Source organism: Mustela nivalis (assembly GCF_964662115.1).
Source record: "Mustela nivalis genome assembly, chromosome: 9".
Lineage (NCBI taxonomy): Eukaryota > Metazoa > Chordata > Mammalia > Carnivora > Mustelidae > Mustela > Mustela nivalis.
Window position 1 is genome coordinate 71,752,979 of NC_139028.1, and position 26,641 is coordinate 71,779,619.

The 26,641-nt window shown below is 39.1% G+C and overlaps 1 protein-coding gene across 1 annotated transcript in view; it reads right to left on the reverse strand.

The window, feature by feature from the left end:
- SBF2 (SET binding factor 2) overlaps positions 1–26,641 on the reverse strand; it is a 415,224-nt gene that overhangs the window by 311,661 nt on the left and 76,922 nt on the right. Inside the window, exon 2 of the mRNA XM_082682393.1 lies at positions 2,882–2,967. Within this exon, the coding sequence (XP_082538519.1) occupies positions 2,882–2,967 (86 nt within the window). The remainder of the gene's footprint in view (positions 1–2,881; positions 2,968–26,641) is intronic.

Genomic DNA, 26,641 nt, shown 5'->3' on the forward strand with positions numbered 1-26,641 from the left:
AAATATAAATATAGTTTAAAGTGTCACTCTCAGAATATTCTGAGACTGTGGCTGAGACTAAGAGTCACTACTTCATGCGGTAGTGGGTTTAAAACCTAGCTCTGATACTTCTTAGCTATTAGAGCTTAGTGAATTTGTTTTAGCTTCCTAATCCTCAGTTTACCTATTGTAAATTAGATAGACTACCACTATTCAACCAATTTATGTGAGTTCATCAAAATCTATCAATCCAATGCAACTGTTAGATATTAATATTAACATTATATGCTAAAAGTTGTGACACTACTTTGGAAGGGCTAAAATGACCCCCCCCCAAACCGCCATAAACATAGGGTCACAATCACCCTGGAATCAACGAACCACTTCGGGGGGGTGCCTGGGTGGCTTAGTCAGTTATGTGTCTGCCTTCAACTCAGGTCATGATCCCAGAAATCTCGGATCAAGCCCCGCAAAAGGCTCCCTGCTCAGTGAGGAGCCTGCTTCTCCCTACCCCTCTGCCTGCTGCTCCCCCTGCTTGTGCTCTCTCTCCCTCTCTCTGTGAAAATTAAATAAATAAACAAACAAACAAACAAACAAACACTTACGGACTGAGCCAGATCACCTCCAACTAGACTAAAATTTTATCAGGCTTATATCTGGTCTAGATACGACAGGAGTTACTTTAAGTTACACAGTATCTCGCAGTTATTCAAATTATTATTCAAGTGCAGAACAGTTACATGCTCCCAACGCATCAAGCATAGCACAAACAATAAATAATAAAAAGACAACAAAAATTTAAGTTAATGAGTCTATTATATTTTTAAAATGGGCTTTAATACATGTTAGATCAACAGATTTATTTTGTATTTGACAAAGCACAGCAGATATTAAGAGTATCAAAATTGCTATTCAATGATGAAAAACTTAAAAAGAAAAACAATTTCCAACGTAATCCAGCAGATCAAATACTTTTTAAATATTAACCCAACACCAAAAAAAAAAAAAACAAAAACCACAAAACAAAACCCAACTTGAAATGCTTTGCTAAGAATCAGTCAAGAGGTCATCTAGGAAAATCTTAGATGAGGAAAAGTTCTGTCAACCTCTTAGCTCCTCCACTTCACCAGTCAGTGGCACATGACTCTACTTGTTACTGGAGATACACTGAGAGCACCTGAACATGGGCGTGTCTGTCACACAAGGGAAAAATACCATTTACTAGGTAGTGAAATCAGTATGTGTCTCTCCCTCCGTATAGGAAAAACACCAGACACATCAGGGTATCCATTTCAAAACACAAGAATAACCCCTTCCCAGTCATAGCTAAATAGCCCCAATAATGTCTGTTGTTCTTGAAACATACAACAGTGGTTTACTGTTCACACTGTCAAAATGATGTAGTTTACATTCCTCCACACTCTGTGAGAACTCACGAAAAACTTTTCAATGGTCCCCAGCACCAAAATTTTCCCCTTTCAGTCATCACTAGAAAGGATGCTGAAGCAGGGCTTAAAAGCTTTATTAGCGCAAATACCTGCTTATTCATAAGACCAATTACAAGTATATGTATGCATGTGGGGGAGAAGAGAAAGGACTACAGTAAGGAGCTCTCCAGAAAGTTACTTTTCCTGAGATCCTCACATTCTTTCCCCATTTTTTAAAAAAAGATTTTATTTATTTATTTGAGAGAGAGAGAGCATGAGAGGAGAGAGATCAGTGAGAGAAGTAGACTCCCTGCCAAGCAGGAAGCCCGATGTGGGACTCCAGGATCATGACCTGAGCCAAAGACAGTCGCTTAACCAACTGAGCCACACAGGTGCTCTCTTTCTCCATTTTTAATACCAAACTTCAAGATTTGCCCTCTCTGTGTTTCTACAGAACACAGAGCTCTCTTTATACAGTTGGGTTATAACAAATTAAGCATTCGACAATGTATCTTTTATCCTCTATAAGCAGAAATGTACAGTCATTAGCTAGAATGAGAAAATTCCCAGTTTTCAACATCAGTTTTATTCCTACTGGGCATTTCAGACCCATGATAACAAGAGAATGAACAATTCTGCTGCAGGGGCTGGGGAGAAAGGGGAGATGCTGCAACATGTCGAGCAAGCAACAATGATAGCAATCATCATCATCATCATCAACAAGCTACCTCATTAGCTGAGCACTTACTTAATGGAAACCATTGTTCTCAGCATTCTGTATATTTTTTCCCATTTTATCTTTATAAGACCCTATGAGATTGGTACTGTCGTTATCCTCATTTTATAGATGAGGACACTGCTGCTCAAAGAAGTTAAGTAACTCGACTAAAGTCATACCATACAGCTGGGATTTCCACCCAGACAGTCACCTCCAGAGCCTACACTCTTCACTATGAAATCATACCAAATGTTATCTTAACAAGAACTGCTTTAGAGAAAAGTTCTCATGTGTGTATGTGTGTGTGTGTGTGTGTATACACTCACACGATATAAATACATATAGACACACACATATACACATATCCACACTCCACTATGTTTGAGAACAAAACTTTATAGTCATTGCAAAATACCTTTGTTAAGTATTTGTTAGTGACACACTACCAATGAAGCCACTAGGCTAAGATTTTAACTAACAAGTCAGGAATTTTTCAGCTTCCATTTACATAAAGATCATCAATTTCTTCTTTAATATTACAAAGAAGTTCAAAAGAGAAAAGAATAGCAAAAGAGGCATTCCAGAATCAATAAATTCAAAGGATACTGTACTTGAGGACAGTAGGATTATTTCTAGTAACATGTTACAGTTAAATCACCAGATTATTTAACAGTAACTATAAAATAAATAGAACCATAAATGTAGCATAAAAAGAAAAGTATCACTATAAAAGCACAATGAAGCAACACCAACTTACCAATTCAATTCCCTGTGGAAAAGGTGTATCATCCCAGTCCTTCTGTGGAAATCTCTGGATTATTTTCCCCAGACCTGCTCCTGATCCTATTAAAATCAAAGTGAATTAGTTACACAGCACAAAAAAGTCTTAATACTTGTTATATTAACACTTATTCATAAATGTGTATTTGTTGAAGAAATCAATATATTAATTAAATATTCTCAAGTTTTAAAAGGCTTAATAAAAGTATTTACCTTCTAAACATAATACTGAAATACCAAGCAATCCCTACCCTATAGACCCCAAAAGAGTGACACATATGAAAAGCTAAGAAAAATAAACAGAGGCATTAATATCTAGAACCTCTACCATACCATGAGAGAATTACTCCTATTCCTAAATAAGGAAAGCCATCTTCTCAGTCTATCTAGTTGAAACCTAAAGAAAACTCTTCTAGGGAGACAAGGTAATCTTAAAGTGATGAATGAAACTGGACTATTAGGACTATGCTTCAGTTATAGGGTACATGGGCACTATTACAGGTAAAGTAAGGATTTTTTTTTAAGATTATTTATTTATTTGACAGAGAGAGATTACAAGTAGGCAGAGAGACAGGCAGAGAGAGAGAGGAGGAAGCAGGCTCCCCGCTGAGCAGAGAGCCCGACACGGGACTCGATCCCAGGACCCCGAGATCATGACCTGAGCCGAAGGCAGCGGCTTAACCCACTGAGCCACCCAGGCGCCCTAAAGTAGGGATTTTTAGAGTGGTCTGAGAACCTGACAATTGTGTAAGCAGTGTTTCTCAACATCAGCAGTACTGGCAATTTGGGCCAGATGATCCTTTGTTGTGTGCTGGGGGTCAGGGTTGGGTTCGTCCTGTCTAGGATATTTAGTTTAGCAGCATCTTTAGCTTCAACCCACTATCACCACCAAGTCACTACAACCAAAAACATCTCCAGACATTGCTGTGTCCTGGGAAAAGGAGGCAAAACTGTCCCAGGTTGAAAGCCACCAGCCTATAGTGTCACTGTCTTAATTATCCTGTGATTCTAAAGAACAGATCAACTTATAATTGAACACTGGAGATATAATCTGTGGGTAAATTAGGGATGGAAAGTACATGTTAGATCTAAATTACATTTTGCTATCCCTTTTTTTATTTATTTATTTTTTTTTTAAAAGATTTTATTTGTTTATTTGACAGACAGAGATCACAAGTAGACAGAGAGGCAGGCAGAGAGAGAGAGAGGGAAGCAGGCTCCCTGCTGAGCAGAGAGCCCGATGCGGGACTCGATCCCAGGACCCTGGGATCATGACCTGAGCCGAAAGCAGCGGCTTAACCCACTGAGCCACCCAGGTGCCCCTATTTATTTATTTTTTTAAGATTTTATTTATTTATCAGAGAGGGGGGGAAGGGAGCGAGCACAGGCAGACAGAACGGCAGGCAGAGGCAGAGGGAGAAGCAGGCTCCCTGCCGAGCAAGGAGCCCGATGCAGGACTCAATCACAGGACGCTAGGATCATGACCTGAGCCGAAGGCAGCTGCTTAACCAACTGCGCCACCCAGGCGTCCCTTGCTATCCCTTTTAAAGAACGTCGGGTCCTTGCATATTTTACGTGTTGTCCCAGTTGACTTCATAGCAAAAGCACTACACTCTGGTTATTTGTACACCTACCTTAAGGGATCCTTTAACACCTGATTCAATTTGCTAATTTAAAAAATTACCCACTCCCTGTGAAATCAACTTCCCCCTTGGCCCTCATGTAGAGTTCAATCACTTTACGGACAAATTTTATCTTTAAGGGACAAATAAAAAAAAAAGTTTAATTCATTTAACTGAACAACTCAGTACTGTGTTCTAAAAATGAGGTCACATTTGAAAAGGCAAAATAAAAACATTCTCAATTAAATTAACAACTCTGCAGTATAGTAACTCCTTGTATATCCATCATTATAGGGGAATGAAGGATCTCATTCAAGGTAAACCTAAATTAAAAATGGTTTATCACAGGCACTTACTTTTTCAAAATCTACCTCAAACATAACCACTTCTGACATGGCAAGCAGAGCTAAGTCAGTAAATTGCTAAGTACTGGGGATAAACAAATGAAAAAGACATGGCCCCTATCCTCAAAAAATTCATAATTATTAGGAGAAACAAATAAACTGATAATTTCAGCATATTATGGTAAGTACAAGGATAGAAGGGAATTTAACCCAGCATAGCAGAGAATACTATGGAAAACATTCTAGAAAAAATGACAACGAGCTTTTACTTTCTTTTAGTACCACCTTTGTATCTCCAAGCACAGAGCATCCTAAATACCTAGCATTTAATTCATAGAGTTAAATGTTAATTTTAATAAATTTGTTAATACTGACATAAATTGTTTTCAAATCATATCTCCCTGTCTTTTCAAACAGAGATAAATGCAAGTTACTTATGTTTAAAAAGGTATCCATAGGGGCGCCTGGGTGGCTCAGTGGTTAAGCCGCTGCCTTCGGCTCGGGTCATGATCCCAGGGTCCTGGGATCGAGCCCCGCGTCGGGCTCTCCGCTCAGCGGGGGCCTGCTTCCTCCTCTCTCTCTGCCTGCCTCTCTGCCTACTCACACTCTCTGTCTGTCTGTCAAATAAATAAATAAAAAAAATAATAATAAAAAATAAAAAATAAAAAGGTATCCATATATTGCTTATTCAGTTCTAAGAGTGATATGTTGTCGGGAGCCAGTACAGGAGGCCTACTATAAGAGCTGTAAGGGACTGAATATGATTGGCTGTTCATTTAGGTCCACTCACGCAGGAGGTGCATGAGCACTGCGGTGATTGGCTAGGCGGGCTAAGCTGCCGGTGTATATATGCTTGAATGTACTTGTAGAGGGGCGGGCCCACCGGGAGCCAGGCCGCGCCAAGCAGGCCCGCGGCCGGAAGGGGCCGCAGCCCCGACCACAGCCGGGGCGGCGCCGCCGCTGCCGCCGAGAGGTGGCGGCGCCCGAGCGGGGTGGCGTGGCGGGAGCTGCGTGCTGTGCTGCGCCAGAGGGGGAAGAAGATAAAAAGAAGCCATTAAAGAAGTTTGCCTCCACGCGTGTCTCTGTGTCGTTCTTGCGGGCCTAGAGCGACAATATGTAATACATTTTAGGCTCAAGAAATACTTTATATTAATTTTTACACATTTATAAAAATTATAAATGTTAATTGTAGAAAATTTTTTTAATATATAAAAATATAAAGAAGGAATCACCCATAATTCCACAGCTAGAGAAAATCACTGTCATTATTTTAGACTATTATATCCCAAGTTTTTTTGTGAACACATGTATTTTTGTACACATGTATTTTTTTTTAAAGATTTTATTTATTTATCAACAAGTCAGGAAATGACAGATGCTGGTGAGGATACAGAGAAAGGGGAACCCTCCTACACTGTTGGTGGGAATGCAAGCTGGTGCAGCCACTCTGGAAAACAGCCTGGAGGTTCCTCAAAATGTTGAAAATAGAACTGCCCTATGACCCAGCAATTGCACTACTGGGTATTTACCCTAAAGATACAAACATAGTGATCCAAAGGGGCACGTGCACCTGAATGTTTATAGCAGCGATGTCCACAATAGCCAAACTATGGAAAGAACCTAGATGTCCATCAACAGATGAATGGATCAAGAAGATGTGGTATATATACACAATGGAATACTATGCAGCCATCAAAAGAAATGAAATCTTGCCATTTGCGACAACATGGATGGAACTAGAGCGTATCATGCTTAGCGAAATAAGTCAAGCAGAGAAAGACAACTATCATATGATCTCCCTGGTATGAGGAAGTGGTGATGCAACATGGGGGCTGAAGTGGGTAGGAAAAGAATCAATCAATCAAAGAATCAAGATGGGATTAGGAGGGAGACAAACCATAAGTGACTCTTAATCTCACAAAACAAACTGAGGGTTGCTGGGGGGAGGGGGGTTGGGAGAAGGGGAGTGGGGTTATGGACATTGGGGAGGGTATGTGCTTTGGTGAGTGCTGATTCACAGACCTGTACCCCAGGGGATAAAAATACATGTTTATAAAAAATAAAAAAATTTTAAAAAAAGATTTTATTTATTTATTTGTCAGAGAGACAGAGAGCAAGAGCGAGCACAGGCAGAGTGGCAGGCAGAGTCAGAGGGAGAAGCAGGCTCCCTGCGGAACAAGGAGCCCGATGTGGGACTCGATCCCAGGACGCTGGGACCATGACCTGAGCCGCAGGCAGCTGCTTAACCAACTGAGCCACCCAGGCGTCCCACACATGTATTTTTTTCTACAGAATTAAGATCATACTAAACTCTACCTATATCTATTCAAACTCTAGCTATATCTATTCATTTATTACCTGGTATTTCACAGTAAGTCTTTGATGTTAAAGACACATTTTCTAGTTACTATTATAAATAATACTGCAAAAAGTATCTTTCTATATGAATCTTTTATCTTCACCTCTGTTTTCCCCAGAAAATTTCTTCAATATATAACTACTGGGTGAAAGAGAATGAAAAATTTTACAACTAGCACAATCCCATAGAGTCCATCAGAAGACATTCAACAGTCTTTTTACATTCTGTAAATTCTTTAAGCATAAGGTCAGCATTTTCACCACATTCTTATCAACTATTCTAAACATTTGTTTGCTTTAACTACTGTCAATTTGAGAGATTAAAAGTTCTTCTTGGCAGCAGCATAACTTTCCAAAGTTCTCCGGAAGTAACATATTTACTGATTTTATAGCTCAGTTTGAAATACTGATATAACATTTCTAAATGCACACAGAAATATGATTCATGAGTGATATAACTTTCAGTTATATCAGATAATGTTATCTGAAATCAGATAGTTATCTGAAAATGGAAATTATGTTAGAAAATAACAAAAACAGTAAAATAATATCTCACCACAAATAAAATGCATATAAATTGCTGCAGCTACCAACTTTTAAGGAACTTATGAAGATATCTTACAAAAAGTAAATGAACATTGTTTCTTAATTTTTTTAAGCATTTAGTCGGAATATTTAAACTCATTTTCCTGGTTTATGTATTTTATCTGACACTTATTCTTATAGGCAATACTGTTTGTATGTAAGAATGCTAAGAAAATGGCATTTTACATTGAGAAGCAAGCTGCAGTGAGGGAAGAGTGTTCTGGAGTCAGATGTCCACTGTGGACTGATCCCTATGTCCAGAAGCAAAGTACACCATGCCAACCAGAGTGGCTGCAGAAGCAGCTCTTATTTGTACCACATATTAAATGGGGCTGAGTTACTGAGTTGGGGAGGAAGAAATTCCTTAAAAGAAAGGGGACACTTCCCACAAAGGAGAGGTGCTAGGCAGACAAAATTGTGATTGTCCAATGCACTGTATGTAGCTAAACTGGAAAAGGAAGGGTCAGTTAGTAATCAGTGTCTTCATGTTTTCTTTCCAGTCCCTGGTCTCCAACCCCATCATAAAATTAAGAAATAGGAAGACTGATGTAGTTAATATATTAAAAGGGGATGTTCAGCAGGATACCAACACATTTGGAAATGCTTTTCTTTGAAAAAAGTATATATTCTAGACAAACTGTCCAAAACAAATTTAGGAAGGGTGAGGAAATACTGGTGTGGTCAGGCACACTTTTCCCTTCTTTTTGTTTGGTAACTCACTATCCCCTGGGTCCTGCTAGAGTTGCGGGCTACCCAGCTCAGCCACAAAGATTAGCAAGTAACCTAGGATGATCCAACCATCCATCACCCCCCCTGACAAAGTGACTTGGCCAATGACCCCAGAAGAGCCCAGCACATTCTCTGGGGTTGCTAACTAATATACTACAGGTATGGCATTGCCAGAAGTTAGAAGGAAGAAGTATATATGCAGAAGAACTACTGACTGAGTAAGGATTGATTAGGCAGTGAAATGTAATACTCTGCTCCGCACAAAACAGGATGCTTGATAATTTGTTGTTTGCACCAATTGACAAAAATCAGTTATTTGAGTGCCTTCTCTGTGTGTTTAGAGTATAGATGTACAAAATATATACTTCTTGGTTTAATATAGACTCTGAACTTTGAGAGTTTCTACTCTAATATATGATTCACTAAATCTTCCTATGATATGTTTATCTAAAAAAATGAGATCAGGGGTTACCCACACTAGACTAGCGATATGATGTCCATCTGTTCACATCATTTTCCATCAAAAATGGCATCACTCACAGTTCAAGAAAGGGTGGCAGTAACATTCAAGAACATACAATCCTACCACTCCTCTCACCAGCCAGAAAAAAATTACTAAATCCTTTATTTGGTTTTTATATTTATTGTTACTTGTCCGTCTCATCTCACTAGAATGAAAACAATGAGTTTTGTCCTACTTTGTTTATTGATGTATCCTAGGCACTTAGAATAATTCCTGGTATTTATTAGATACTCAATAAAATACTTGTTGAATAAATAAATGGGACTGTACGTGGGTAAGGCCATCTATAAACTGGCAAGCAACTTATGACCAGAATGACCTGGCTGTAAAAGGTATTCAAGACAAATCAAATCCTACTGCGAGGGAATTCTGAATAGGAAAAGTGAGACGAAAGCAATAAAAAACAAACATACAAATGTATCAAATTTTGTGATGATAGGTGTGCCTGGGTGGTTCAGTCAGTTAAGGGTCTGTCTTCAGCTTAGGTCATGATCCCAGGGTCCTGGGATCGAGCCCCACATGGGAATCTCTGCTTAGTGAGGAGCCTGCTTCTCCCTCTCCCTCTGCCACTACCCCCTGCTTGTTCTTGCTTGCTCACTCACTCTCTCTGTGTCAAATAAATGAATAAAATCTTTTAAAAAAAGAAAAAGGAAAAAAAAAGTCTTGTTATGATGTAGAAAAAGGTCAGGCACCACAAATGGTCATGTATAAAACCCAAGTTAGAGAACAACAAAAATTCTAGGCAGACTTGCTAGCAGAAACAAGTGAAGAGTATACACACATAGAAGGAAGCAGAGATGCCACAGGAGAAAGGTTGTACTGCTAAATTCTACCTCCAGTAAACTCTGGCAGCACTATAATGTCTGTCACCAAACTTTAGAGGTGTTTGTTTGTTTGTTTGTTTGTTTAAGAGACAGTGAGAAAGATCACAAGCAGGCAGAGAAGCAGGCAGAGAAAGAGGGGGAAGCAGGCTCCCCGCTGAGCAGACAGCCCAATATGAGGCTCAAACCCAGAACCCTGAGACCAGGGCCTGAGCCGAAGGCAGAGGCCCAACCCACTGAGCCACCCAGGCGACCCCAGAGGTATTTTTATGATATCCTTCCCTCAAGTTAGAATGAACAGGTCCATATTACTTGTCACTAAAGAATCCAAACTAGAATACACTGTATCAAGCACCCTGATAGATCAGCTCCCTCAAACTGATAAAAGATCTGGAAACAATTACATAAAAAGCTTTAGTCAGAAAACTTAAAAAGAAAAGTTATAGGGCCTAAGAGACTATCCTGCTCTAAATACCTGAAGAGCTATTACATGAAAGAAGAGAGTGAAGCAGACTACAGCCAAAGATTTAATTCTGATTATTTTTTAGTTATTTTTGAGTCAACATAAAGAACCTTCTAAGAATGACAATTATTTAAAAAAAAAAAAAAAAAAAAGAATGATTTGCCACAGAAAGCAATGATCATACCTGAAGTTTTAGAACAAGCTACCAATTTTTCTGGTCTAGAAAACCATACAGAATGGTAAGAGAACAAATCCAGAAAAGCTGACAAGCAAACTATCACATAAATTCTTTTATTTTATTTATTGTTATTTATACAATAACCCTATGCCAGGTTTGTGTTAGGTGCTGAGAAGACAAGGATAAAACTTGCTGTGAGAATATTTAGAACTTGAATAGAGGTTTTTGAAATGCAAATAAAAGGGCAGATGTAGGCACAGTATAAGACAGTAAAGATTAGGAAAGAAAACCGTATTATTTAGAAATCAGGTCATGAATCTAATGAAATCAGAGACAGACTAAAAAATTCCAAACTAAAAAAATCCACATTTTGGAACAGAGCTATTTCTTACTTCCATTTTGATGTACTAGCAGCATCATTTAACCCAAAGATGAGAAATGTAAATTTTCAAGAATCCAAATAAAAATAACTAAGGGAGTATACAAAAGAAGAAGCTTTAAAAAAAAAAAGAAAGAAAGAAAAAGCTTAAAAGCTGACATCCTTTCATGGCTTAAAAAGCAATGGAAAATGGCTATAAGTGTACAATGCTCACATGAAGACTTCTCACGATGACTTTGTTTTTTTAGATGATTTATACAGTCTAGTATTATACTTTAATACTGCAAAGATATTCATGGAAAACTGTGGGAATTTAAGTATGGACTTTCTGACTGACTAACACATTTCAAACTAAATTTATTATTATTTACATGCAAAAACAAAAGTTGCGGGACGCCTGGGTGGCTCAGCTGGTTAAGCAGCTGCCTTAGGCTCAGGTCATGATCCCAGCGTCCTGGGATCGAGTCCCACATCGGGACTTCTCCCTCTGACTCTGCCTTCCACTCTGTCTGCCTGTGCTCACTCTCACTCGCTCTCTCTCTGACAAATAAATAAATAAAATCTTTAAAAAAAAAAAAAAGTTGCTTTAGTTCTATTAATAATGAAGTGTATTTGTCTTTTTATGTGTAGCTTTTTCACTTAGCATTATACTGGGGGGTAGGGGAAAATAGGGAAAGATTAGTAAAAAGGGTAAAAACCTTCAAGCATGAGTTGAGTAAGGTCTTTTCAACGTCTGTTTATGATAAAAATTCTTAATAAGTGGGTGTAGAGGGAATGTAACTCAATATGATAAAGGCTATATATGACAATTCCACAGCTAACATCATACTCAGCAATAAAAAGCTGAAAGCTTTTCCTTCAAGATCACAAACAAAATGAAGATGCCCACTCTTGCCACTTTTAAAACATAGTATTGTAAGTCCTAGCCAGAGCAATTAGGCAAGAAAAAAAGAAATGAAAGGCATCTAAATTGGTAAAGAGGAAGTAAAACTATCACTATTTGCAAATGACATGATATCATATACAGAAAACCTTAAAGACTCCACCAAAAAAAAGTTGAAACTAATCAACAAATTCAGAAAACTTGCAGGATACAAAACCAATACATAAAACTTGTATTTCAATACGCTAATTAGAAAAACTATTGGAGGGGCGCCTGGGTGGCTCAGTGGGTTAAGCCGCTGCCTTCGGCTCAGGTCATGATCTCAGCGTCCTGGGATCGAGTCCCGCATCGGGCTCCCTGGGAGCCTGCTTCCGTCTCTCTCTCTCTGCCTGCCTCTCCGACTACTTGTGATTTCTCTCTGTCAAATAAATAAATAAAATCTTTAAAAAAAAAAAAAAAAAAAAAAAAAAGAAAAACTATTGGAAAGAGAAACTATGAAAATAATCCCATTTACAATTACAACAAAAAGAATAAAATACCTAGGAATGAATTTAACCAGGGGGATAAAAGACCTGTATACTGGAAACTACAAGATACTGATGAAAGAAATTAAAGACACAAATAAATAGAAAGGTTTTCCATGCTCATTAATGGAAGAGTTTTTCCATATTGCTAAAATGTCCATACTACCCAAAGCAATCCATAGATTCGATGAAATTCCCATGGCATTTTTTATAGAAATAGAACAAGCAATCCTAAAATTTGTATAAAACCACAAAAGACCTCGATAGACAAAGCAATCATTAGAAAGAACAAAACTAGAGGCAACAGAGTCCTTGATTTCAAGCTATACTACAAAGTTATAGTAATCAAGATAGTATGGTATTGGCATTGGTCATGATCTCAGGGTTGTGTGATGAAGCCCTGCATTGGGCGTTGTGCTCAGCAGGGAGTTGGCTCAAAATTTTCTCTCTCAATTTCCCTCTGTCCTCCCCAACCCCCGCAGCCAGCTCATGCTCTCTCCCCCTAAAATAAATAAATAAATCTTCTTGGTTTTTTAAAGAACTACAACTTAACAAAAACCAAGTGATCAAATAAAAATATAGGGAAGGACATGAAAAGACATTTCTGCAAAGAAGAAATACAAACGGCTAACACCATATAAAAGATTCTCCGAAAATAAATAAATAAATAAATAAATAATAAAAGATTCTCAACATCACTAAATCATTGGGAAAATGCAAATCAGAACCATGAGATATCACCTCACATAGATTAGGATGGCCACTATCAAAAATCCAGAAAATAAAAAGTATAGGTAAGAATTCAAAGAAACTGGAACCCTTGTGCACTATTGTCTAGAATGCAAAATAATTACAGTCATTATGGAAAACAGTATGGAAGCTCCTCAAAAAAAAAAAAAAAAACAAAACAAAAACAAAAAAAAACCAACAACAACAACAAAAAAAAGAATCACCATATGATGCAGCAATTTTACACCTGAGTATACACCCAAATGAATTGAATATAGGATCTCAAAGAGATATTTGCACATCTGTGTTCACTGGAACATTACTGACATTAGCCAAGAGGTGGAAGTAACCAAAACATCCACTAAAAGATGAATGGAGAGGGGTGCCTGCTTGGCTCAGACTCTTGATTGCGTGGAAATGATGATCTCATGGTTTTGAGATCCAGCCCCACATTACACTCACACTGGGTAGGGAGCCCACTTAAGATTCTCTCTCGATCTCTCTGCCCATCCCCCCTTTTCCACCATCTATTAAAAAAACAAAAACAAAAACAAATGAATGGATAAAGAAAATGTGGCACATACCTACAATGGAATATTACTCAGCCTTTAAAAAAAGGAAATCTTGTCATACGAATGAGTTTTGAGGACTTTAGACTAAATAATATAAATCTGTTACCAAAAAAGAACCCAAACAAACAAACAAACAAAACCGATTCCATTTACATGCAGTATGTAAAGTAGTCAAGCTCTTAGACAAAAAGTAAAATGGTAGTTGCCAGATGCTGCAAGCAGGGTGGAAAGGTGAGTTGTTCAGTTAGTAAAAAGACTTCGTTTTGCAAGATGAGAAAATTCTGGGGATATGTTATAAAATGATGTGCTATAGTATATGTATAATAGTTAATGCTACTATATTATATACTCAAAAATGTTTAAGATGGTATATTTTATATGTGTTTTTTTACCACAATTAAAAAAAAAGAAAAAAGATGGCAAAACCAAAAACTCATGGACAACATTTCCAACAAAACTAGGTGAAAAGGTGGGCACCTAGATTGCTCAGTTGGTTGAGGGCCTGCCTTTGTCTCAGGTCATGATGCCAGGATCGTGGGACTGAGTCCTACATCAGCCTCCCTGTTCTGCCTACTTCTCCTACTGCCAATCTCTCTCTCTCTGCCTCTCATGAATAAATAGATAAAATCTTTAAAGAAAAAAAAAAAAAAACTTGGTAAAAAGGTATCCCCCAAAATACTGCAACTGGAGAAAAACTAACAATCACAAAGCCTACAACGTATCAGCATCTTTTGTACAAGAGTAAGAAGGAAGCAAACATAATGGCTTGAGAACAGCAGATAAGAAAACAAGAGAACCCCGAATACCCAACAAGTATTCACTGGAAACCTGAAAGGCCAACTTAAAAACAGCAACTAAACATGGAAGAGCAAAGACAACATTTCTGCAATAAGAACTAAAATTGCTGGAGTAATCAAGGCCCCCATACTGAAGAAACTACAGGGAGTGGAATCAAAATTGAGCACGAAAGGACTTTACTACCTGACTTAAAGTCTTTTATAGTAAAGCTACAGAAATAAAGAAAATGTCATACTGCCAGTAAAATCAATAAATAAATTATATTAATAGACAATAAAAGGAAAACCTTAGAACTGTCTCAATAAATGCAGAAAAAGCATTTTAGGGGCACCTGAGTAGCTCAGTGGGATAAGCCTCTGCCTTCTGCTCAGGTCTCTGTAAGATCTCAGGGTCCTGGGATCGAGCCCCACATCTCGCTCTCTACAGGGAGCCTGCTTCCCTCCCTCTCTGTCTGCCTGCCTCTCTGCCAACTTGTGATCTCTGTCAAATAAATAAATAAATAAATATTTTTATAAATAAATAAATAAAATAGGGACGCCTGGGTGGCTCAGTGGGTTAAAGCCTTTGCCTTCGGCTCAGTTGTGATCCCAGGGTCCTGGGATCGAGTCCTGAATCAAGGCTCTCTGCTCAGTGGGGAGCCTGCTATCCCCTCTCTCTCTGCCTACCTCTTTGCTTACTTGTGATCTCTCTCTGTCAAATAAATAAATAAAATCTTTTTTTAAAAATACCATATGCCATAGCATCAAAATCTATGAATAGTTAGGGTCATTAACAGGTAAATGAAAAAACAAATTGCAGTGTATCCACACAATGGAATAGTATTCAGCACTAAATGGGAAAGAAAATCACTGATCTATGCAATAACATGGATAAATCTCAATTATGCTGAACAAAGGAAGCCAGCAAAACTGCATACTACAGGATTCCATTCCTCTGAAATTACAGAAAAGACTAATTTATACTGATAGAAAGGAAATTAGTGCTCGCCCAGGGCCAGGACTGGGTATCAAGGGTTGATTTTAAAGGGTGCAAGAGACCTTTTTAGAGTGATGAAAACCTTATTTTCATTGCAGTGATACTTACATACTTCTGTTACCAAAATGAAGACAATCTGGGAGACACATCTGCCTTCAGCTCAAGTCATGATCCCAGGGTCCTGAGATAGAGCCCCAGAGCCCCAAGTTGGGCTCCCCACTCTGGGGAGTCTGCTTCTTCCTCTTCCTTTACCCCTCCCTACCACTCAAGCTCTCCCCCACCAAATAAATAAAATATTTAAAATAAAATAAATAGAGACAAAGATAAACACTCAGGGAAAATATCACTTGAAGACAAAAGCAAAGACTGTAGAGTTGTAACTGTAAGTCAAAGAATGCCAAAGATTGCAGGCAACCACCAAAATAGGAGAGAGGCAATGGTATCGACTTTCAAAATACTCCAGAAAAAAAAAAAACCTTGCCAAACACCCTCATTTCAGTCTTCTGGTTTCTAGAACAGTGAGAATAAATTTCTGTTGTCTGAAGCTACCACCAATTTGCAGTATTTTGTTATAGCACTCCTAGAAAGCTGAAATATTTGGTAATAACCACTTCATTACATTAATAGGTATTTTGATTTTGTTTACATGAAAAAAACTTGAGAAAAAATCTGTTTTGCTATACTATCTACCTGTTGGTCACAGTCTACCTTCTTGGGATACAGGATAAATTTAGTCCCATTTCTACTTTACAGTCCTTCAAATATTTTAATACAGCTAACAAAAATCTTGTCCCCATGCCTCTCCTCACTGCCCCAATCTTCTCTAAATATTTTCAATTTGCCCCATGGATCCATATATATATATAGGCAGAGAGGCAGGCAGAGAGAGGGGGGAGGAAGCAGGCTCCCTGATTAGCAGAGAGGCCGATGCGGGACTCCATCCCAGGACTCTGAGATCAGGACCCGAGCCGAAGGCAGAGGCTTAACCCACTGAGCCACCCAGGTGTCCCTACAGAAGTTAGTTTTGAATGAAGTATGTAAATTTTTTTTTAACATTTTGATTCTATCAGGTATCTATATAAAGGTTTCAGACTCAAGTTATATCTCTGTGAAATTTTTTTAGTCAGCCCAGCACATTCACTTTTTTTTTTTTAAGATTTTATTTCTTTATTTATTTGACAGGGAGATCACGAGTAGGCAGAGAGAGAGGACAAAGCAGGCTCCCTGCTGATCAGAGACCCTGATGCAGGGCTTGATCCCAGGACCCTGAGATCATGACCTGAGCTGAAGGCAAAGGCTTAACCCACTGAGCCACCCAGGTGCCCCAGCACATTCATGTTTTATATCCTATGTCTGTTACCTACCATATTTATATCACTGGGTGTTGTTTGTTTTGGTTTGGTTTTGGTTTTTAGTTAGGACATATGTATCAGAAAATGGGACCACTTTAAGTTAACAGTTTCATGAATACTGACAAAGTCTCAGTAAAAACAATTTCAGTAAAAAAAACCAAAATTTGGGGAAAAAATGACCATGATCTGTGTTGTACTAAAAAAAACTGCTCAAGGGGCACCTGTCTGTCTTCAGCTCAGATCATGATCCCAGTGTCCTGGGATCAAGCCCCACATGGGGCTCCATGCTCAGCGGGGAGACTCCTTCTCCCTCTCCCACTCCCCCTGTATGTGTTCCCTCTCTCATGGTGTCTATCAAATAAATAAATAAATAAATAAATAAAATCTTTAAAAAAAAAAAAACTGGGGCGCCTGGGTGGCTCAGTGGTTAAGCCGCTGCCTTCGGCTCAGGTCATGATCTCAGGGTCCTGGGATCGAGTCCCGCATCGGGCTCTCTGCTCAGCAGGGAGCCTGCTTCCTCCTCTCTCTCTCTCTCTCTCTCTGCCTGCCTCTCTGCCTACTTGTGATTTCTCTCTGTCAAACAAATAAATAAAATCTTTAAAAAAAAAAAAAAATTGCTCAAGAAGTTCCTCCAGTGGGGCATCTGAGTGGCTCAGTGGGATGAGCCTCTGCCTTCGACTCAGGTCATGATCTGAGAATCCTGGGTTCAAGCCCCTACCCCACCCTGCTCAGCAGGAAGCCTGCTTCCCACGCAACCCCGCCTGCCTTTCTGCCTACTTGTGATCTCTGTCTGTCAAATAAATAAGTAAAATCTTAATAAATAAATAAATAAATAAATAAGTTCCTCCAGAGAATATTTTCAAAAAAAAGAAAAAGAAAGAGAAAAGAAAAAGAAAACCCACTACATTAATATTGGTATAGGTCTGATTAAATTTTTAATTTAATTTACCAACTAGAGTCATAGAGCCAAATTTCTACTTAGAAAACGTCTTGGCCAAACATGCAATAAACACATTACTGATGTTGGTACCAATCCTATTGCATTCTATATCAAAACAATCTGCTTGGAACTTCAGTGATATGCCCGGTACCTCTTCTCTACTTCATTGAGAATGTCATCTCGGGGGGAAATGATTAAAACAAAAGCACAAGGCTAGAAAAATCAGAAATTCTGACATTTCAGGTACATACAATTGACTTACTCATCTTAATGGGGTAGAAGCTGACCAACAGAAACTTAATTTACATGTTCATAGGTAAATTTAAATGAGGATCATATTCAACTTCCATGTCCTAAGCTTCCCAGCCTCAATTTATAAATTCTGCTTTTGAGCAAAAGATAATTGTTTAAATGTTGTTTACTGGCGCCTGGGTGGCTCAGTGGGTTAAGCCGCTGCCTTCAGCTCAGGTCATGATCTCAGGGTTCTGGGATCGAGTCCCGCATCGGGCTCTCTGCTCAGCAAGGTCCCATATGGGGCTCCATACTTAGCAGGAAGCCTGTTCCTCCCTCTCGTACTCCCCCTGCTTGTGTTCCCTCTCTCATTGTCTCTTTCTGTCAAAGAAATAAAATCTTTAAAAAGATTTGACAGAGAGAGATGACAAGCAGGCAGAGAGGCAGGCAGAGAGAGAGGAGGAAGCAGGCTCCCTGCTGAGCAGAGCCCGATGCGGGGCTCGATCCCAGGACCCCAAGATCATGACCTGAGCCGATGGCAGTGGCTTAACCCAGTGAGCCACCCAGGCGCCCCTCACGCTAACTTTCTTTCTTTTTTTTTTTTTTTAAAGATTTTATTTATTTATCTGACAGAGATCACAAGTAGGCAGAGAGAGAGAGAGAGAGGAGGAAGCAGGCTCCCCGCTAAGCAGAGAGCCCGATGCAGGACTCGATCCCAGGACCCTGAGATCATGACCTGAGCTGAAGGCAGCGGCTTAACCCACTGAGCCACCCAGGCACCCTCATGCTAACTTTCTTGATCAAAATCCTTAAATGATTCTCCCAGTGGCGACATAATAAAATTGTCTAAAGTCATTACTTTAGGAACTTCCACATCACCCAAGATGGAAATAACAATGACTGAATTTATCCACCAACCTGTAACAACTAAAAGCCAGGCAAAAATATGTGAAACAATGGTTTTCAGACACTGACATCAGGCAGTAGAGGACAGTGAACCGTGAGAGAAAGTAAACAAATAAGTGGGCCCTACAATTGCTCCAGCTTACTCCCTGGTGAGCATTTCCAGACTGCAGGAAGGAGGAAAGGGAAATCCAAGCAGAGTCCAACAGTATCCCTGAGCTGAAGCAATAGAGTTAGGAGTTCAGGAAAGCCAATAAGGTTGGAGTTCACAGTACAGAATACTAAAGAGAAGAGAGAGTCAAAGGAAGAGAGACCAGAGATCCATAGATGGTCTCCTGAGTCTTCAGCTAAATACCAATTAGTACTTGAGTATGAGAAAACCAACTCAGAGGCCAGGGAATAAACCACATGAAAGGAACAGAGAAAATGACTCTCCAGAGCTCACAAAAGGCAGGAATAGTTTGTGTTCCCAACAGCCAGGAAGTGGGAGGAGGGGGAAAAACTATTTTAATTCCTTGGGCCTCACGAAGAAATTTCAGAAGGGTATATTGCCTTAGTAGTGTGGAAAAATCAGCCCTTACACTAAATGCTGCTGTGGGCCCACCTAACAAAAAGGAAAAACAAGACTCAAAAATATCAAACCATTTCCAAGTGATTTAATTACATTTGAGGACAAAGTTCAAGAATATATACAAGAACTTAAAAATATTCAGCACTCAACAGAGTAAAATACGCAATGTCTAATATCTAGCTAAAGACTACCGGCCATGAAAAGAAGCAGAAAAATATGAGCCATAATGAAAAGAAAACCAACTAACTAAAATAAACTTCAAATCAATACAGGTGATGAAATTAGTAGATAAGGACATTCAAAATTATTATGAGTATAATGCGTATTTCCAGGAATAGTGACATGAGGGCACCTAGGTGGCTCAGTCAATTAACGTCTGCTTTTGGCACAGGTCATGATAACAGGGTCCTAGGAACAAGCACTACATCAGGCTCTGCTCAGCAGGGAGCCAGCCTCTCCCTCTCCCTCTGCTACCCACCCTGCTTGTATATGTGTATGCACTCTCTTTCTTTCTCTCTCAAACAAATAAAATCTTTAAAAAAAAAAAAAAAAGGAATAGCGACAGGAAAAATATACTGAATAGAATTAACAAATTAGACACTACAGAAAAAAACAATTCATAAACTTTAAGTTATATCAATAGAAACTACAAAATTAAAATGAAACACAGGAACAGACCCAAAAAGTACAGAACAAAGCAGCAATGACCTGTGGAATAATTTTCAATGGCCTAGCATGCATAATTAAAGCAGTACAACAAACTCCAAATACAATAATAATAATAAAGAAAACTGTACCAAGGCATATCATATATTGTTTTAAAGATTTTGTTAATTGTCAGAGAGAGAGAGAGAGAGCAGTAGGCTCCCCGCTGAGCAATGAGCCCAATTAAGGACCCGATCCCAGGACCCTAGGATCATGAGCTGAGTTGAAGGCAGCAGCTTAACTGACTGAGCCACCAGGCATTCCCACATTATTATTTTAAAAAGACAGAAAGCAAAAATGTTGAAAACCATAAGAAAAAAGGCACATCCTATAGAGTAACAAAAATAAGAAAGACAGCAGACTTCTCACAAACAATGCAAGCTGGAACATAGTAGAATCACATCTTTAAAATACTTAAAGAATGGGGCGCCTGGGTGGCTCAGTGGGTTAAAGCCTCTGCCTTCAGCTCAGGTCATGATCCCAGGGTCCTGGGATCAAAGCCCCGCGTCGGGCTCTCTGCTCCAAAGGGAGCCTGCTTCCTCCCCTCTCTCACTCTGCCTGCCTCTCTGCCTACTTGTGATTTCTCTCTCTGTCAAATAAATAAAAAATTAAAAAAAAAAAAATACTGAAAGTAAAAAATAAAATACTGAAAGAAAAAAAAAATCAAATCAACATTTTGTGACCTATGGGCCTTAGATTAATCTCTCCAACCAAGAAACATCAGACATCTCAGCCTGGGAAGCACTTTTACCACAGTAGGCAGCACCAGCATGAACCAGCAGGAGAACCACATAAACCAAAAAGACCAAAATAACACTGCAAAAGCTCTGAAAATTAAACTGCCACTAGAACAACAACTCACAAAATAAGACCATGTTCCATGTGCTAAATCTAAATAGAATGACTAATACAATGGCCAAAATGGCCAGGATATAATAAAAAATCACCCATCATACCAGGAACCAAACCTGAATGAGAAAAGACAGTCAACTAATGTCAACACAGACATGAATCAGATATTGGAACATATGACAAGGATTTTAAAGCAGCTGTTAGGGGTTCCTGGGTGGCTCAGTCAGTTTGGCACCTGACTCCTGATTTCAACTCAGGTCATGATCTTAGGGTGGTGGGATCTAGCCCTATATCAGGCTTTGTGCTCAGCATGGAGTCCGCGTGTCCCTCTCCCACTGCAGCTCCCCGCTCTGCTCATGCACACAGACTATCTCTAAAATAAATAAATAAATAAATAAAAATCTAAAAAAAAAAAAGCAGTTTTCATAAAAATTCATCAAAAATCAATCACAAATTCTCCTGAATGATGAAAAACAGAAAATATCAGGAAATAGAGTCATAAAAGAAAATTCTAAAGCCAAAAAATACAAAATAACCTCCTAAACAAATAAATTAATAAAATTCTTGAGCATTAAATAACAAAAATAAAATTCTCAAAGAATAGGTTCAACAGTAGACTAGTTATGGTATAGGTTAGAATTAGCAAACTTGAGGACATGTCAGTAGAATGTACCCAATCTAAACTAAGAGAAAATAAGGAAGAGAAAATATTGAACTAAGAGAAATATGAAGCACAGAGCCTTGGGAAACTCAAGGGACCATAACAAAACATCTAGTGTTCATAACACTGGAGTATTAGAAGACAAGAGGTGGCACTAAAAGAGTATTTAGAGACAGTAATGGCTGAAATACTCCCAAATGTGGCAAAGCAACCAAAAACTTCAAGAAGTTGAGTAAACTTCAAACAGAATAAACTCCAAAGAAATTTACACGAAGACACCTCATTATTAAATTTCTAGAAACTAAGAAGAAAAAGCTCTTTGAAAGAAGCCAGAGAGAAAGAACACATTAACAACAGAATAACACCAACTGAAATGACAGCAAACTGCTCATCAGAAATCATGAAAGTCATGGGGCGCCTGGGTGGCTCAGTGGGTTAGGCCTCTGCCTTCTGCTTAGGTCGTGGTCTCAGGGTCCTGGGATCGAGACCCGCATCGGGCTCTCTGCTTGGTGGGGAGCCTGCTTCCCCCTCTCTCTCTGCCTCCCTCTCTGCCCGTGATATCTCTCTCTCTCTCTCTCTCTAAATAAATAAATAAATAGATAGATAAAATCTTTAAAAAAAAAAAAGAAATCATGGAAGTCAGAGGAAAGTGGTACAACACTTTTTAAGTGTTAAAACAAATAATGGTCAACTATGAATTGTGTTTCCAACAAAACTATTCTTCAGGAGTGAAGGGAAAATGAATGTTTTCAGATGAAAAAAACTAAAAGGTAGCAAACCTACCCTTAAAGATCAGTTAAAGGAAGTTGTTCAAACAGAAAGGAAAGGCTACAAGAAGCAATACTGAAGCATCAAGCTGAAAGAACAACAGAAAAAGTAAAAATATTAAGTACATAGAGTAAACTGTCATTGTTATGAGTTTTATCAATCATATTTGATTAAAATAAAAGTTATAACAATTTATTTTTTTTTAAAGATTTTATTTATTTATTCGACAGAGAGAGATCACAAGTAGGCAGAGAGGCAGGCAGAGAGAGAGAGGAGGAAGCAGGCTCCCTGCTGAGCAGAGAGCCCGATGCGGGACTCGATTCCAGGACTCTGAGATCATGACCTGAGCCAAAGGCAGCGGCCCAACCTACTGAGCCACCCAGGCGCCCCAAAGTTATAACAATTTAATCCAACGTCTGAGTACCTTCTAAAACATTCCCCAATACTTGTTCATCCTCTGCCTTAACATCTGAAGTGAAATGAAATCATTACCTCCCAAATTATTAGAAAGTTCTTTCTTCTGTTGAAATAGCTGTTCAGAATCCAAGTCTCCCTAGGACTGGGGATTTTTATTTTTGCTCAGGTCAGTCACCCTCAGATCAAGATCCAACCAACACTTTTTTAAAGATTTTATTTATTTATTTGACAAAGAATGAAATCACAAGTAAGCAGAGAGGCAGACGGGGAGGGGGCGCGGGGGGAAGCAGGCTTCCCGCTGAGCAGAGAGCCCAATGCAGGGCTTGATCCCAGGACCCCGAGACCAGGACCTGAGCCAAAGGCAGAGACTTAACCCACTGAGCCATCCAGGCAACCCAACCCCCCCCTTTTTTTTTTAAGATTTTATCTATCCAACCAACATTTATAAGTACAGCTATTATACATGAAGCATATACTCCTAACAACCTATGAAATAAAAATATTAATCTCCATTTTACACATAAATAAATCAGATAATGCTCCCAAAGTCTCACTGTATAAATAAGTGGCAGACCACAAATGTGAATTCACATCATCCTAAATCTACTATTCAAATGCTTCTCAACCAATGGCTAGTGCCCTAGTACCAACTGAATCCACGCCTCTTCCCAGTGCAGTATCATCCACTCTCTATCCTTATTCTAATAGGCTTCAGGATCACTTAAAATTTCTCTGTCCTTGAAGCTTATTGCTTGCCTGACTTGCAACATTTAGCTGCTGTACAGGGCGGATGAATGGGGGCTGCCAGAATCAACTCTTCTTTCAACATAGAACTTAATCAGTATATGACCCTGGTAAATATGTCTAGTCTGGCTCTCTCCTGTTCTTTCTGTTCTACTGAAAGAAACTAGACCATTCCAGGGAAAGCCCAGAGATATAGTAATTAACATTCTTTGTACTCAATGTAAACAAGCTAAAAATAAGCTCAACCATCTCCTACAAGTAATCAACTACTTAAAGACAATACTGTGTCTTCTCAATTTGCTTTCCATTACCCTTCTCACATCACTCATTCTCCTAAGTCCAAACACTTTCTTTTCTCAAAACACTACTATCATAAAGACACAACAGTAATTACGAATAGAAAAAAAATGAAAATGGGGGCGCCTGGGTGGCTCAGTGGCTTAAAGCCTCTGCCTTTGGCTCAGGTCCTGATGGCCCAAGGTCCTGGGATAGAGTCCCGCATCAGGCTCTCTGCTCAGCAGGGAACCTGCTTCCTCCTCCCTCTCTCTCTCTGCCTGATCTCTGTCAAATAAAATAAATAAAATCTTAAAAAAAAAAAAAGAAAATGTAAATATCTTCCCACAGTAAATACCTTCAAACTAGTTTAAGAAACTCCTCACAGATAGACACATGCACCATTAAGTCTTGTTAAAAACAAAAACAAAACACTACATCAAGAGCTCTCAGGCCTCTCGGTCTTGGTCTCTCACAGAAAAATGATCTTAGGTCCCTTCTGGATCTAAAACTCTACATATAATACCAGAAAATATAAAATGTATACATTTTACCACTAGAGGGCATAAAGCTATGATTGTTGACAAAAACCTCTTCCAAGTAGACTACCTTGCTAGGAAAACTATACTATTTAAACTATATGAATTTAAACTAAGCCTCAATAATTTGTCTGCTGGCAAAGAACTCCAGGCTACTGCCTAAACATTGTTATTTTACATGATGTAGAATAAAAGACCTCTCTCTGCACTGGTTAAATTTATCTTGAACCAGTACTTTTGTAATACTGAGAAAACAGCAAACCTTGCAAATGAAAGAAGAGGTAGAAGAAGAGAAGAAAGAACGGAGGTATAAAGAAAAGAGAAGGAAGGAGGAGACTGGTGGAGGAAAGGGGTAAATGGGTGATAGGCATTAATGAGAGCACTTGTAATGAGCTCTGGGTGTTACATGCAAATGCTGAATCACTGAATTCAACCCCTGAATAATTACCCCTGTAATAATACATTGTATGTTAACTAATTTGTATTTTTTTAAAGAATTTATTTATTTATTTGACAGAGATCACAAGTAGGCAGAGAGGCAGGCAGAGAGAGAGAGAGAGAGGAGGAAGCAGGCTCCCCACTGAGCAGAGAGCCCGATGCGGTACTTGATCCCAGGACCCCGGGACTGAGCAGAAGGCAGAGGCTTAACCCACTGAGCCACCCCGGTGACTCACTAATTTGAATTTAAATACCCTCCCCCAAAAAAAGAGAAGGGAAGAGAAAAAGCAGCTTTAAAAAAAAAAATTTCTGCAGCATAATACTGTGCCTTTCAAAGCATTTTAGAAATGGATTACCATTATATCAGAGAGTATCTAACCACTGTTCATAATACAACAGAAAAAAAAATTCCCACATGAACATTTCAGATAAATTTCTTAGAAACAGTTTAAAAATACTAATAAGTTAGCAGTATAATATATCCATCCTTTTACAATGAAAAGAGAATAGCAAATTCTTAACAATTCCTGAAACAATTCCTTTCTACTACAACTTGCTGTTATCACTTTAACTATGCTTTTTAAGTTTCCCTCCTATTGAAGACACTATGTGACAGGTACTTAGTTTCAGGTACATAGTTACTATGTGACAGGTACTTAGTTTTAGCATAAGAATCTTAAAATAAGCATGCCTGGATGGCTCCATGGGTTAAAGCCTCTGCCTTCGGCTCAGGTTGTGATCTCAGGGTCCTGGGATCGAGCCCCGTGTCAGGCTCTCTGCTCAGCAGGGAGCCCGCTTCCCCCCACCCCCCTGCCTGCCTCTCTGCTTACCTGTGATCTCTGTCTGTCAAATGAATAAATAAAATCTTTAAAAAATTTTAAAAATAAAAATAAAAATTGCAGAGTAAGAATACCTGAAGGTGGGGGAGAATACCTGGAGTCAATCCAAATACTCCAAGTGTCACCATTTCAATTCTTGGAATTTCACTCTTTTCCAATCAATGCCTTAACATATACCAAAGAAACCTGATTAAGCTGTGAACTCAACCCACATTGTAGGTTTAACAACTTGTTGGATCAGACTCTACACCTGATTTGGTTCTGACAGCCCTGGAGTCACAAGATGTAAAAGATTTAAAGTCAATTGCAAAACCCTTTAGTTCTCTAAATCATTTCGCCAAGAATTTTAAATGTGATGCCCCTGCCATATGCTTTAAATCAGAGTTTCTCCAACTCAGCATTACTGACACTGTGGCCAGGTAACTCTTTGTTGTATGGTGGAGCCTAGGTGGCCCTGTATAGCAGCATCCCTGTTCTCCACCCACTAAATACTAGCAGAACCTTCCTCCCACAGTAAAGACAACCAAAAATACCTCCACACATTGCCAAATAGCCCATAGAGGGCAAAATCACCCCAGGTTGAGAACAAATTTTTTAAACTCTGTACTGGAGTTAAAAATAGCTAATCCTCCCATAATCTTTATTCCTTTGTCTCCTAAAATACATCACCACTCAGTCCACCTAAGCATTGCCTTCAAGAGGTACTCCATTCCAGGTGACTGCTTTGAAAACAAGTAACTCTTACCACAAGGCACCCTGGACTGATTACAAATGACCCATATCTCTCTATTTTTTTTTTTTAAGATTTTATTTATTTATTTGACAGACAGAGATCACAAGTAGGCAGAGAGGCAAGCAGAGAGAGAGGAAGGGAAGCAGGCTCCCTGCTGAGCAGAGAGCCCGACACGGGGCTCGATCCCAGCATCCTGGGATCATGACCTGGGTCGAAGGCAGAGGCTTAACCCACTGAGCCACCCAGGTGCCCCAATGACCCATATCTCTTGAGGATCTGTTGCCTATA